Here is a 15,542-nt window from a genome sequence, read left to right as displayed (position 1 = left end):
TTATACCGAGGATAGCAGTGACAGAACAACTTATCATGCATATAGAGAGGTAATAAATAATCTCCAACGACCATTTTTAGCAATGCCTGATTCTCTCAATAATTATTTAAGAGAATGCTAATGGGAGCATTGGAGAAATATGTAACTTACTCATTATTTCAATGCCATTGAAGACATTCTTTTTAGAGTCGTGGAAGACCTTCAAGTGAAATGAAATTCTATGTTTTACTGAGTTCATGCACAGGTCAACCATTCTAGATTTGCTGCATTTCTAGGCCAGGAATCATTTTGTATTTCATGTGTATTCTTTGAGGACACTTGAAAATTTAACTTGTCCGTTCATATCTTTATGACAGTCTGCAAACTTGTATGGCCAACATTTTCAAGTCCTTAACTGCGAAGAAATCAATAATTAAAAAGCCAACAAGATTGATCACTTCTTTTAGCAGTCTATCTTCAACATGTGTAAGTTGTGGGGTTTTAGAATTTATGCTTTTTGACTTTTCCAGCACTTAGTTTTCTTCCACTCATGCAACTCCATCTCCCGTAAGTTTCATGCTTATTGTAAGCATGCAACTATTTGCTCAGTTCAGTAAGGTGTTGCATTGTAAGGTTTTATAAGATTTTTTTTTTGGGTCAATCCGAGTTAATCTATCTGACCCGTGACCCGATCATTATACCGGGTCAATCATCGGATCGGGTTTAAAAACTATGATTCTCTGTCATGTTTAATGCACAGTACGACTATGATGATGCTTCGCACTGTAACTTTATATTACACGGTAAAATTTAGTCTTTTTTTTTCCTCATAAACAACGTCGTTTTTTCAGAAAATTTAATATTTTCTATTAAAGAATCAAAATAGAAGACTCCAACTTTAGCAAAGCTGGCCGACACCCACGTAAATAAAAAAGATTTGCCTTGTACGAGCACTGGTTAGAACACTTATCAAGGCAAAGTCACGACGTTGATCCTGATCCTATCCAATTCCAAAGTCCAAAACCCTATAATTCAAGTGGTCGTCACAGTTACTCAGACCATACCCGCTAAGCTTTCTTACACGCAAACCAATAAACAACAAAACCTCAACAAAAACGCCATTCAGATCAATCAAGCCACCGAAAGACAAGTAACGTTCACTTCTCCGACTTGAAAATGGATCAAACCCGAATCGAAAACCTCATCCTGGTCACTCGAGACCGAAACGGCATCGCGACGATCACAATAAACCGACCCAAATCGCTAAACTCCTTGACGAGGCCTATGATGGTGCGTTTAGCCCGTCAAATCAATGCCTTGGGCAAGGACGAATCAGTTCGGGTCATCATTTTAACGGGGTCGGGTCGGGCTTTTTGTTCTGGTGTGGATCTGACTGCCGCGGAGAACGTGTTTAAAGGGGATGTGAAGGATGTGGAGACCGACACGGTTGCCCAAATGGAGCTGTGCAAAAAGCCCATTATTGGAGCCATTAATGGGTTTGCAGTTACTGCTGGGTTTGAAATTGCACTTACTTGTGATATTTTGATTGCTGCTAAAGGAGCTAAGTTTATGGATACTCATTCCAGGTTCGTTGTATTTTATATGCCGTTAAGGTAAAGTTGTGCGTGCTTGTATTTTGGTTTCACTCTTCGATGAAAATGGTAAAACGGTATAGGAGCTTGAAAGAAAGAACTATTCTAGTGTTCATAGTAGTATCTGCTTAGCTTGAATGAGCAACAGTTGAATGTTTTTTGGGATATAGAAGGTATTCACTTTTTTGGTGGAATTTGTGATTGAATTCACTTTTAATCTGTTAAATGTTCCTTGCAATTCTTGTTTAACATCGAGGGGCTCATTTTATCTTGGACTACACCTTCCTATCTTTTCTTTTCTTTTTCTTTAGAATTACAATCTCCTATCTTAATCCCTTATGAATGACTAAGGTTTCATCCTTGGTAATTACCATCCCATTCGTTTACTGCAGCTGCCGAGTTTGGAGCCGCCCCCGCCCACCCTTCGTTTCATATAATTTTGATTTATTTATATTTTTTTCCAGATAAAACAAGGTTTTCCATTCAAATAATAAACTTTTTAATCTTGTACAAGCGGAGAAATTTTTTTATAGAAAGATAAGTTTGTATTCATAATTCACATCCATAATTCATCTGAGACATGACATCCATAGTGATAAAGAAGTTCTATACATAATAAAAAATCTAACAAAAAATAGAGAAATAAAAGACTCAACGCTAAGTAAGATAAAGAGAATGCTGAATGCCCTTTTATCAGAACATTTAATGGTACCACCTTAAAGAACAAGCAGCCACAGGCCACAGAGATGGAGAAGAAAGAGAGACTAATATCACACGTGAAAGAAATAGTATGTTAGCTATTGGCTTATTGCATGGATTATTCTTGGAAATAAGAGGCAAAACGTGGAAAACTGGACCTTTGCCTGGACACTTGCTTACTTGCTTTTAGGTTATTAGGCTACTTTGCTAGACTCTATCTACTTAGTTTACAAGGGAATCGATATTTCATACTTAGAAAGGAACTATGTTCAATTTTTGGAGAATGCATCCAGTTTCTCTCTCTTTTTTTCTCGCTTATGTAAAGGCTGGTACCATATAATTTTGAGGTGCTATAGTCAGGGCACATAATGAGCACTAAAGGTTTTTTTTTTTTTTTTTTTTGGGGGGGGGGGTTGCTGTGGCCACCCCTAGTCGACTCATAGCTTCTCCCATGTTTATTGAGTTACAACTAGTGCATTAACTGAATTGTAAAAATGATGGAGTCCATTATCAAACAATTATGGTCTACACGGAGTTGGTCCTTCTGCGATTTAATAATCCCAACTCTTTAAATCCTGTGTAATGGCCGGTGTCTCCCATTTCAATGGCACCATTCTTGCTTATATATCTAAGGTCTTATATTGTTGCCAGTCAATGCTTTTAAGTGATAGGCTCATGATGCCACACAAAAGCTGTGTTAATTTAATGTGTCATGTTATCTAATGTTAACTTTTATGTTCTTGTACTTAGCTTGTCCCCTCTCGGGAAATCTTTTTAGTGTGTGTTAAAAATAAAAATGTTTGCTTGAATTGCCTGTGAAGGTTTGGGATATTTCCTTCATGGGGCCTCTCACAGAAGCTTTCACGCATTATAGGGGCCAACAGGGCACGCGAAGCATCTCTAACAGCTATGCCAATTTCTGCAGAGCAAGCTGAGAGGTGGGGTTTGGTTAACCATGTTGTGGAAGAAGGTGAAGTGTTGAGGAAAGCCCAAGAAGTTGCAGAGGCCATTGTGAAAAAAAATCAAGACTTGGTGTTGAGATACAAGGCTGTTATTAATGATGGCCTGAAGTTGGACCTGGGTCATGCACTTTCTTTAGAAAAGGTAGTTATTTGTTCACTGTTCTGAGTCTAGCATCATGTGATAAAACAATGGAGCATTTCATTTTTGCGATTTAGGTTGCTGTTCTAAGACTGCATATTTTTCGGTCTGCCATTTTCTTTGCTATTAATTTCCTAGACTAGAAGGTGCAAAAATTGAGGAGAAAAGGAAACATAAGGAGGGCCTTTACAAAACAACCCCCTCTTAACTCGTTATAAACTATACTTGTATTCTTTTATGAGATTCTACAGTTGATGTAGTGTTAATGAAATATGCTAGCGTCACACTAGAAGCCAAATGGAACCATAGCAAAGCCATTTCTGTTCATCTGCTTCTTGATGGAACTTGCTCAGCAAAGCCATTTCTGTTCATCTGCTTCTTGATGGAACTTGCTGCAATCTCTCATTTTGACACTTTCTCTGTCACGTAAATGTAGATCTTTCATTTCTCTTAGCTGAGGGATTTTCCAAAAGTTTTATAAGCATATACCACTTCTCTCTTGAATTGTTTGTTTTTTGGTAACTTGCTTATGTTCTACCTAATTTCGTGTTTCAGCGAACTCGCTTTGTTATGGTTTTGCATAAATGTGCTTGTTTTTACCATCAACTGCATCCTTATGTTATGCTAACAAATATTATTTTTCCCTGATTGCAAAATGGTTTGTTTCAGGAGAGGGCTCACGCATATTACAGTGGCATGAGTAAGGACCAGTTTCAGAAGATGCAGGAATTCATAGCTGGTCGGAGCTCCAAGAAACCTTCGAAGCTGTAACTTTGTAAATCGCCAAACTGTTCTGTTATTCTTAAAACCAACATGTTTTGATCCTTAAAAGTGGGAAATCTGAGATCAATAAAATTATTTCATGTATAACCTGATTGGGTGGTTTGGACTTGGTAGACCTCTCTATTTGTTGAAACTGAAGAGCTAAAATTACCACAATCAATATTATAAAAATTAAATATTAATGGATGAAATTTTTTAAAAAAATATATAGAAAAATCTAAAAAAAATCAAAATAGCAATATTCATGTTAATTTTTAGAACTCATGGCTTAATAAAAAAAAAATCAAGTGATTAAGTTGGAAAAAAAATACAATAAAAAAATCTAAAATAAAATAAACATCAATAAAAAAAAAATAAGGTTTAAATTCGAAATGAAAAAAATTTGAAATTAAATTATGAGAAATGAAATTAAAATAATATTTAATTAGTGAATGGATTAAAAATATATATAAAAAATAAAAACTAAATTTGATATAAAAAACTAAATGAAGCTCAATGATTATGAATGAAATTGAAAAAAATAATAATAAAAAAAAAATAAAATAATATTAAAAACTAAATTGGATATGAAATATAAATGGTAGAACAGTGTGATATTTTAGCTCTTTATTTATTTATTTATTTGTATATATTTTATATTTATAAAAAATTAAAATATTCATAAGTCAGCTTTATAATAATAAAAAAACCAAAATATCAAGATGAAAAACTCCTCTAGATACAAGTCAATAATTTTTAAAAAACTAATTAGGTCATTATACTTTTTATAAAGGAAGTCAGAAGTTAGTTTTGTTCTTGATGACTAATATATCCTGTAAAAAAAATTAAATCACCTCTCAATGTATAGGTTAGTGACTCTTTTTTTTTGTAGGGACAAAGTGGGGAAATTACTGTTAATTAATAATGATAGTTTTAAGGTCCCGTTTGAGAACGCGGCTGCGGCGGCATTCCCAAAAAATTTAATTTTTTTTTTTGCTAAAATTTAATATGGTTTGTATGTTTTGGATCGTTTTGATATGCTGATGTCAAAAATGATTTTTAAAAAATAAAAAAACATCATTGGCATGTATTTTGGTACGAAAAATTATTTGAAAAGCACCCGCAACCACACTGTCAAACACGCTCTTAATCGGAGGGATTGTAGTTCAGAACTTGCTGGGTTGATGATAGTTCTGTCTTCCGTGGGAAGTTTGTTTCTTGTATGTTACATTGAGTAATTTGTGCATGTCGTTTTGGCTAAATACAGTGATTTGCTCTTATGTTTGTATCGATTATTCAAATTGATCCCTGTAAAATAAATCTGGTCAATCAAATCCTTATGCTCTTAGATTTTGGCCAATTTATCCCCTCACTCCAACAATTGGTGGTAGAATTCACTACCATTTAAGAGGATAAGGCATACTTCTGTTTGTTTGGATTAATGCCAGGGTATGGTTGCGTGTCTTTGATGATTCGGCTTGAAGCGAGATTTTCTTCGAAGAAGAAGCTCGGGGGCAGAAAGGTAACACCACATATTTCCAATAAGAGATCTAATAAATACACTTATTAGAGCTCGATTGGAAGTAGGAAGTTTGATTGACAATTGTTTTTTTTTTTTTTTTTTTTGTCAAAAAAGACTTGAATGAATTAAAAACTAGGAAGACAGTCCGTCATCGTCACTTCGCACAAGGAACATTCCTCTAGCATCAATCCATGGTTGCTCTGTAACGTGGACGGTCAGTCCAGTCAGAATTAGCTTACCCTCCTTCCTGTCCCGTTATATAGTCTGACTGAACAAGCAGTTTTCTTAGGCGAGCCTTTTTTTAACGGCTCCCACACTCACTCACAGTGGAGGCTCTCTCTCACTCCATAAACAGAATATATTGCTATTTTTTCAAGGATAAGGCCTCATCACATGGTTAGCTACCAGTCACCATCGTACAATTCTTTCACTACTTGAACAAAACGTCGCGATCATGTCTTTTTCAATGCAAAATATGAAGAGAATTCTTCTATGAGGATTCTGGGAAATTTGGATGTTCCCGAAAATAAAATAGAACTTGGAGGTTGTATGTGAATCTTACTTGGAGTTCATGCTCAACGGCTACTGGGTGTCTTCGGCAACGTATTACAAGGTATTTTTTTTAATTAAAAGTATATTTTTGCAGAAGAAATTAAAAATATAAGATCGATACAAAGCGAGTCCTAAGTGTTTTCACGAGAAGTAGACGGAAGCAAGCGTGTTTGTGCTGAAAGTGATTCTACATTGAACGGAAGCTTGTGTTGTAAAATTTATAGGTTTGCAGTGCCACAAAGCAACCAGACCAGCCACGTGTGCTTTTAAGGACCCTTAGTGGAACCCGTCACGCTCAGCTGCTGCTCGATCGCTGCTTTTTCACTCGGCACCCGATGGGTCCGCCATCACATAGCCCACCCAGGATTTAAGGCATTTTGTGTAAAGCCTTTGAAACTTGCATCGGTTTTGCAGTGTTAATTTCTTCGGGGAAAATTCATTTATTTGTTTATTTTGAAAAACGAAAATAATGGAGAATAAGAATAGTCGGATCTGCCCACAACTTGGCTAATAAATCACATTTTAAGAGAGCCCAGAGTGCCTAGCCCACAAATCCGCCTTTCCTTTCGATGATGCTCATATCACCGTCAAATTCCACTTCGCATCATGGACCCACTGATGCCTCGCAGTACATCATTAATTCTATTCGTATTCTACCAAACAATAAAAAACACAAAACCTCTCCCCCTCTGCAACTCGATCGTCTTCTTATCAAAATGGCTCTCCCTTTACCCTCTCTAGAACCCCAGCAGCAGCAGCAGCAAACCACCACCAATCGTGAGATCCAAGAGATCGACATTTTTCATCGATTCGACGTCGTATCTGACTCATCAGACCACCACTACCTTCACATCAACAACAACAACGAAAAAAACAGTGGCAGCAAAAAAACCAAAGGTGAGGGAGATTCTTTCACAAATATCTCAAGCGGGGCTTCCAAGAAGATCATGCAGGAATGGAAAATCCTGGAAAAACACCTCCCTGATTCAATCTACGTTCGCGTGTACGAGAATCGAATCGATCTCTTAAGGGCAGTGATCATAGGAGCCGCAGGTACACCATACCATGATGGACTTTACTTCTTTGACATTGCTTTCTCACCGGATTACCCGGTCCAACCCCCTTTGGTTTATTACAGATCATTCGGGTTAAGAATCAACCCGAATTTATACGCCAATGGGCGGGTTTGCTTAAGTCTATTAAACACTTGGCCTGGTAAAAAAAAAGAGAAATGGAATTCAAGTGAATCCACAGTACTTCAAGTCCTGGTCTCCTTGCAGGCCCTTGTTTTGAATGAGAAACCTTATTATAACGAACCGGGTAGTGGGGTGTTACCGGGTCGGGCCATATGGGAGAAGAAATCTAATGCTTATAGTGAGAATGTTTTTTTCTTGTCTTGCAAGACAATGTTGTTTTTATTACGTAGGCCGCCAAAAAATTTTGAGGGTTTTGTTGCTAGTCATTTTAGAGAGAAGGCAAGTGTTATCTTATCAGCTTGTAATGCCTATATTAATGGTCAGGTTAGAGTTGGGCTTTATAGAAACGATGGGTCATGTTCAAGTTGTAAATCATCGTCGCCTGTTCATGTCTCGGAGAAATTTAAAGGGTTGATGGGTCAACTATATCCACAGTTGGTTTCGGCTTTCAAGAGAAATGGAGCTTCTTTGGGGGATTTTCTGGAGCAGTTAAAGCAGCCGGTCGAGAAGAAAACGCTGTCGTTTAAATGGAAAACAGTCAGGATGTTTTTTGGGAAACTAAAGAAAGTTTTGGGGTTAAAGAAGGAGAATAGCAGTGGCAAAAGTGGGGTCGAAGGGAAGGGTTCTTGATGGAGGTGAAAGGGACCGCGGCGGGATTTTTAATTTTGCTTTATTAAGTTACTTTAGAATTTTTACAATTTTTGATGATGACGAGGATGGCTACTATTATAAGATTTTGAATCTTATGCTGTTAACATGGAAATATTATGGCTATTTTATTGGAAGATAAATAAAGTTTAAACTTGGTTGTTGCGTAAAGGATATGATTTGTTGGGAGTTTATTTCTTATTTGTTATATTTTTGTTTTTTTATTGTGTGTTGTGTTGTGTTGTTCTCTCTTCTAATGACAATGTTTATATTATATTAGTTAATCTGACTTTGTTGATGTATGAAATTTTTAATGTAACTCTTAGTATTTAAATATCAATTGGTAGTTAAATTCTTTTAAAAAATTATAAATTTATTGTAAATTCCAAAAAAATATAAAAAAAACACACGAATTTTTTAAAAATAATGCTAAAAATATTTTTCTCTCCATTTTATAAATAAAATATAATTTTTATAAGGATTAGTAGTATGTAACAAATAAAAATTATTTTTTTATTATTTATTTCTGTAAGATTTTGTTTGGCAAAACTTTTTTTTTCTCTAAAAAACTATCAAAATAAAATTAAGGATATGTTTTATAAACAACCTCTTAGATAAAAGAAATCCTTAACAAAAAGTTGTCCAAACAAACAAAGTTTTAAGTACTTAACCCAAAACAAAATTAAATGAATCGATTTAAAGATATTGATTTAACCATGAATCTTATGCTGTTAACATGGAAATATTATAGATTTTTTATTAGAAGATAAATAAAATTTAAACCTAGTTGTTGCGTAAAGGATACATTTGTCGGGAGTTTTTTTTTTGTTTGTTACATTCTTGTTTCTCCTTGCGTATTGTGTTTTTCTCTCTTCTAACGATAATGTTTACACTATATTAGTTAATTTGACTTTGTTGATGTAGGAATTTTCTAGTGTAACTCTCAGTATTTAAATATCAATTGGTAGTCAAATTCTTTAAAAAAGTTATAAATTTATTGTAAATTCCAAAAAAAATACAAAAAAAAAACACACAGAAATTTTCTAAAATAATGCTAAAAATATTTTTCTCTCCATTTTATAAATAAAATATAATTTTTATAAGGATTAATAATATGTAACGAGTAAAAATTATTTTTTTATTATTTATTTCTGTAAGATTTTGTTTGGCAAAACCTTTTTTTTTCTCTAGAAAACTGTCAAAATAAACTTAAGGACATGTTTCCTAAACAACCTCTTAGGTAAAAGAAATCCTTAACAAAAAGTTATCCAATCAAACAAAGTTTTAAGTACTTACCCTAAAACAAAATTAAATGGATCGACCTAAAAATATTGATTCAACCATGAATCTTATGCTGTTAACATGGAAATAATATAGTTTTTTTATTAGAAGATGTTTAAACCCAGTTGTTGTGTAAAGGATACGATTTGTCAGGAGTTTGTTTCTTGTTTGTTACATTCTTGTTTCTCTTTGCGTGTTGTGTTGTGTTTTTATCTCTTCTAATGACAATGCTTACACTATATTAGTTAATCTTACTTTGTTGATGTACGAATTTTCTAGTGTAACTCTCAGTATTTAAATATTAATTGGTAGTTAAATTCTTTAAAAAAGTTATAAATTTATTGTAAATTCCAAAAAAAACACAAAAAAAAAACATAGAAGTTTTCTAAAAGAATGCTAAAAATATTTTTCTCTCCATTTTATAAATAAAATATAATTTTTATAAGAATTAGTAGTATGTAACGAGTAAAAACTATTTTTTATTATTTATTTCTGTAAGATTTTGTTTAACAAAAATTGTTTTTTTCTCTAAAAAAACTGTCAAAATAAACTTAAGGATATGTTTTCTAAACAGCCTCTTAGGTAAAAGAAATTCTTAACAAAAAGTTGTTCAAACAAATAAAGTTTTAAGTACTTAACCCAAAACAAAATTAAATGGATCGACTTAAAGATATTAATTCAACCATAAACCGAATTAAGATCTGATTCAAAAACTAAACCAAAACAAAGATTTCAACGGAACAAAAACAAAATTTAAAATTAACAAAAAATATAAAAAATATTATAGAAAAATAAATCAAACACTCAAATCATAAAAAGCTCAAAAACATTCATCAAAAACACCAAATACAAATCTCAATCCAAATTAAATAGGTTTTCATGTAATTAAGAGCAAGGTTTTATTTGAAGATCATGCAAGCATACATGATCTAGCATCCTTCTATTGGTAGATAGCTCAGTCTTTCTGCTCCCATTCAACACCATCTGATGACACAGGCCCGGACATTGACTTGCACCTGTACTCTTCAGGGTACCATCCAGCTCCTTGGCAGTAAAATACGCCAACCACCCTAGTATACGGTATTCAGCAGAAAGAGCTATGTTTTGAGAAACACAAACTTTGAGAAATGATGTTGCACGTTCGTGAAACACAAGCATACATGATCTAGCATCCTTCTATTGGTAGATCGCCTCTTCGTTTCAAATTACCTTGTTCAGGTTCCAGATTTTGAGTAGGGTCTTGCCACCAAAGAGTGGGTTTTCAAAGAGGCGATCTCTGGTCGGAAGGGCATTATTCTGGCATCTGAATATGTTTCCATCAGGAAGGACAAGCTTCTTCAGCAGATCAAAATTGTGGTGGCCGATTTTGTCACTAACATAAACAGGACCACCACATATGGCTCTTGATCCAGCATGAGACTCAACACAAAGATGACCTGATTGGAACATGTTCCAATCAGGTTGAATGAATTGTCCCTGCCACAAATGAATCATGTAGACTCCTTGTAACCAGTACACTCCCATAGGATCTCCATTTGGGTCTTCCAACCAGAAATCATCACCTAAATGAAAATGAACTTATCTATATTAGCCTAGGAAACATATTTGTTTCATATAAAAGATAGAACCCTACATTGCTATCATAACCTTGCTCTATCCTCCACAATTTTCAAGTAGCCAAAGCAATTACTTCTGTGGTTTGGAACTTACCAACCCTACCCATGGAAATATGTTCTTGTGCCCAGAAAGAAGAAGCCATTGAATTGCTCCATGCTTGCAATAAGCCCAGACCATTCAAAGTTCTTATTCGGAGATTGGCTCAACCCATCATAGTGTGCCTTGGCAAGCTTAACTCCGCCACCTTGGTCCTCAGATACAAATTCCAGAACCTGGTGATTATGAAAACAAGGATCAACAAGAGAAGAGATTAATGTTTCCAAAATTGTTGATCCTGTTCCCAAAACATTTTATTACATATATAGAGCCAATTTTTTAAAACTTTGCTTTTTCCTTTAAAAGAACTTAGACGTAACATATATATGATCTTTGTGAGGGAAAAAACCATGCATACGATTCTATATGCAACAAAAGATTCCGTTACCCTTTACCCTGATTTGTTTTATACCATTGTCTGTCAGGATTACTTAAATGAGTGTTTATAAAGAGCTTAAAACAGAACCCCGTTTAACCACTAACAGAGAGCTTCTGAAAGAAAAACTATAAAGGGACACCATGCTAATTAACTACTTGACAGTCTCGAAAAGTTTTATTAAAGAACGAATCGATCAAAAAACACTTTGTTGCAATCAAGAACTTGTTAATTCAAACCAAAAGAACAATGCCGAAATCATTCTAAAACATTTGATAAACACAACCTACTAAAGTCCGTTAAATCTTTTAAGGAGCACGATCTATCGAATTTAAGAACATTTAAAAACCTGAAGAGCTTAGCATTGAAGAAATGGTGTTTACCTGATAACATACTCTACTGTACATAAGAATGATATGCATTCCATCCTCTGTCTAATAATTTTTGGTGTTGGTGATTTTATAAAAGCAACTAATACAATCAACTGATAATTTACATAATGTGTATGCATGTATCATAATCTTAAAAGAAATAACATGATGCACACATGATGAATGATAGAATATGTCTATTTCGTCGGTATAATGGTGATGCCGTGATGGTATTAGTGAGCCACAGAAAGATTATTACTTTATTAGAGTTATGCAAATCCTAGAACTCATCTATAAATAGCAATTCTGAGTCTGTTAACATTGGGGCTAATGTTTGCTTGATAAACGGATGTTCATTTATGCTTGTGTTATCAGGATAATGATGATGATGTTGAATGTTGATGATGGAATGGTGTTAAAATGCTGACAAATGACCAAAGAAAAACAATTTGACATGGATAAACAACACTAATATGGATAACGTCTACATTAACTCCAGTAATACCAACATCAACAAGATAGGAATGCATGGCCTCGTAAAAGTCTCCAGCTTGATCAGGATTGACAAGTCCAAGTCCATCTTTAATTATCATATCATTAGCCAAATCAGGCATAGTCTTTCCTACCCCAGCAGCCAACTAGGCAGCAGTAACCTTGGCGTCAGGGCCAGTCCCCGGCGTAAATCCTCCCCAGGAACCATCCAGAGCATGCCACACATAAACATCATCCAAGCCTGGAAATTTTGACTACAAATCACTCGCTAGTGCCTTCAATCCTCCTCTATCCAGTCCCTCTTCTTCAAATGCTTAATTGGTTTGGCTCGGGGAGGCCTGAAACATCAGCCCCTCTAGTTTTAGTTTTCCTTTGTCTTAGCTAAAGTACCAATCTCTTTGACAATAATGTCATGTTTATCTTGATCAAATGTTGGTGTGTCAGGCCGTGGCATGGTACCAGCTTGGTTCTTGGTGAACTTTTCATTCTCCTTGAACTTGTACGTAGAGCCTGTAGAGCATTTGGGACCCGGGTCCAGTGAGATCTTTCGAGTCTTTAGAAGGAGACTCGCGATCCATGTTTTTCCTTTGCCAACCATCGTCAATTATAAAAAAATATTGGAGGGAATTCATTTTCAGTCAAGCTTTGGACACCATGCAATAAACCAGCGTTCTCTCTTCCAGGAGCCTGAAAGTCCCCAAATGAACATGTACGGCAGAAAAGACATCCCTCATGAGATCATAAGGATTGTCTCCAAAATGTAAATATACACAACAATCGAGAGATTTTCCTTTTGCTTTGGTAGAGCCACGCTCAACACACAAGGATTGTCTGCACGCCTCTGACGCCTGGTAGACCTGGACCCTTTGAATCACTCGACAAGTCAGATCCAATGGGCCCAATTGAAGGCTTTAGTTGGTACCCTTGACAGCCCATCCGCGGCACAGCCCCTTCACTCTTCCCTCAAACTGCTAGTAATCAAGGCTGACCATAGCAAGAGCCACTGTGGGCCTTCCATATCCAGCCCAAGAATCTAAGTTTGGGATATCAATGACCGCATGTGCAAAATTGGGCCCGTGACCATTTACATCTACACCGTACTTGTGAGGTGAATAAGCTTTATTTATCCTTCAATTTTATTGTTATTTTTAAAAAATAAAGTAGGTTTGGTTTAAGAATTGAGTTTCTTATAGGAAGGTGATTTGGTAAATTGAGGTGAAAACATATGGCAATAATAAATTGAGGAGTGATTTTATATTTGAAGATAAATTAAAAATAATTAAACTCGTTCTGATGAATTGAAAACTACACGTGCTGTCATTAATAAAACACTACAGAGCGTGACTAAATTATTATAGTGATACTTACATAACATTATTTTATTTAAATAGTGTTTCATTTATTTTTTTAATTTTGTATTTAAATATTAGATTATCTTGGAAATTATTTTTTTAATTTTACTTTTGTACACTGGTTATGTATAGGTTTCGTAGATTTAATTATTTTATTGATTTTAATTTTCAGCATTAAACATGTTGCAAGGGGTGATGTTTTTATATTTTCTAAATTTATCATGATTTCATGAACCGAATCATGGGTTTAACAAGTTGACTTTGGTTATTTATAAATTAAATTTTTTTATTTCATCTTTTAATACTAAATATATTAGAAGTAGGGTTTCATGTTTTGTATATATTTTATTTGCATGAATTTATTATGATCTCATGAATTACAAGTTTAACATATTAACTTAAGTTGATTATTATCAAATTTTTTAGCTATTTTTAAAATTGATTTTTTTTTATTTTATTATTCAATATTAAATTTTATATTTTTGTTGTGTTCGCTTTTTATTTTATGTGTGTGTATTGATTTAGCCTACAACGGGCCAAATCTAAGTATTGAACAAATTCATTTATTTTTTATAGACTTTTAATCGTTTGAAATTCTAAACAAGAAAGAAATAATTTACTGCAAAGCCATGAAGTCACCATCACCGTGATGGCTACGTTTTATGTTGTAATTTAGAGATCAGCAACATAACTTCTGCTTTAACATATTTTTTAAAAGTGTTTTTAGTTTAAAAATATTAAATTAATATTTTTTTCATATTTTTATATGATTTTGATATAATGATATGAAAAATTAAAAAAAAATTATTATTATTATTTTATTTTAAAAAATATATTATATCATAATTTTAAACACCACTGAAATCACCTAGATCAAGATGGCTGCTATTTACTAATAACATTTTGGTAAGCAGCATGCACTGTTCCTAGAAACCAAAACCATCCCTCCACGATCCACAAACAAAGAAGATGGAATCTCTCATGAACCTGCCTGGGTAATGTTCCCCTACTCTTGAATCTGCTTGTCATTTTCGCTACTCAAATCTCCACCCAATAGGCCCCCATCCCATGGGTCACCGACCATCATTCGTTGTTCTAGGGATTGCCAGACCTGGCATGCAGAGCTTGCTAGCTTTTTGTACACGGGATGATGACTAGGGACATCTATGTTCCTTCATGGCAGGCAATTCTTGAATGTCCATCCAGCGTCTCGTACCGCGATTCTAACTCTGCCTGTCAAAATTAAAATTAAAATTTTAATTTTTATGTTCTTGAATTATTTGTATTTATTAATATTAAAAATAAATTATTTTAATATATTTTATAAATAAAGAATACTTTAAAAAAATAAAGATACGGTAATATCAAAACATCCCTCAAACAGTCAATTTAACCAAGACAGTCTAGGTCATTCAGGGATAAAGCCGTTTTAAATACTTGAACTTATATAATTCTAACAATTTAATGTCTTGTATTTAGTTTTATTATTGGGTTTTTAGTTTTTCATAATAAAGATGCTGATACGCCTGTTGATGATGACGTGGACTCTGACAACTTAAATAATATTTAAAAACGAAGTTATTAACTAGAAAATTTTATATAAATCTAGTTGAAAACTAAATAACAATAACAATAGTTATATATATTTATAAACAAACAGTGATGGCTTAGATATAGGAAACTTATTTTGCTTTTCAAACTTTAATTTTTTTCTTGATTAAGATAAACTAGAAAAAATCTCTTTTATTTCCAGAAATTTCTTTTTAAAAAAACTCAGACATTTACTGGAACAAAATTAAAAACCAGAGAGTCAAACAATAAAATTAAATAAATTTAAGCACTCAAAATCACATCATCCCTTCATATACATGCGCGCACACATATATGACTGTGATTTGGTTCATGT

General features: G+C 34.0%; 2 protein-coding genes and 1 pseudogene across 2 annotated transcripts; 2 read left to right on the top strand and 1 right to left on the bottom strand.

Annotated features, from left to right (window-relative positions):
• The first annotated feature begins 894 nt into the window (after positions 1-894).
• LOC133696276 (probable enoyl-CoA hydratase 1, peroxisomal) lies at positions 895-4,241 on the top strand. Its single transcript, XM_062118427.1, has 3 exons — positions 895-1,565; positions 3,092-3,374; positions 4,041-4,241. Exons 1-3 carry the CDS (start codon positions 1,156-1,158, stop codon positions 4,140-4,142), a joined length of 795 nt encoding a protein of 264 aa, XP_061974411.1. The 5' UTR covers positions 895-1,155; the 3' UTR covers positions 4,143-4,241.
• Positions 4,242-6,822: 2,581 nt separating this feature from the next.
• Positions 6,823-8,225, top strand: LOC133696966 (putative ubiquitin-conjugating enzyme E2 38). The gene has a single exon (XM_062119267.1). It carries the CDS (start codon positions 6,924-6,926, stop codon positions 8,031-8,033), a length of 1,110 nt encoding a protein of 369 aa, XP_061975251.1. The 5' UTR covers positions 6,823-6,923; the 3' UTR covers positions 8,034-8,225.
• Positions 8,226-9,827: 1,602 nt separating this feature from the next.
• Positions 9,828-12,882, bottom strand: LOC133696661 (stachyose synthase-like; annotated as a pseudogene).
• Positions 12,883-15,542: the final 2,660 nt, after the last annotated feature.

The sequence above is a fragment of the Populus nigra genome, chromosome 6 (genome assembly GCF_951802175.1).
Source record: "Populus nigra chromosome 6, ddPopNigr1.1, whole genome shotgun sequence".
Lineage (NCBI taxonomy): Eukaryota > Viridiplantae > Streptophyta > Magnoliopsida > Malpighiales > Salicaceae > Populus > Populus nigra.
The sequence above is the reverse complement of the archived record's forward strand: the minus strand, read 5'-3'. Positions and strand labels throughout refer to the sequence as shown.

Coding starts and splice junctions, on each gene's coding strand:
- LOC133696276 (XM_062118427.1), top strand. CDS start 1,156: ATGGATCAAACCCGAATCGAAAACCTCATCCTGGTCACTCGAGACCGA. Junction 1,566..3,091: donor TTTATGGATACTCATTCCAG/GTTCGTTGTATT, acceptor TTGCCTGTGAAG/GTTTGGGATATTTCCTTCAT. Junction 3,375..4,040: donor ATGCACTTTCTTTAGAAAAG/GTAGTTATTTGT, acceptor GGTTTGTTTCAG/GAGAGGGCTCACGCATATTA.
- LOC133696966 (XM_062119267.1), top strand. CDS start 6,924: ATGGCTCTCCCTTTACCCTCTCTAGAACCCCAGCAGCAGCAGCAGCAA.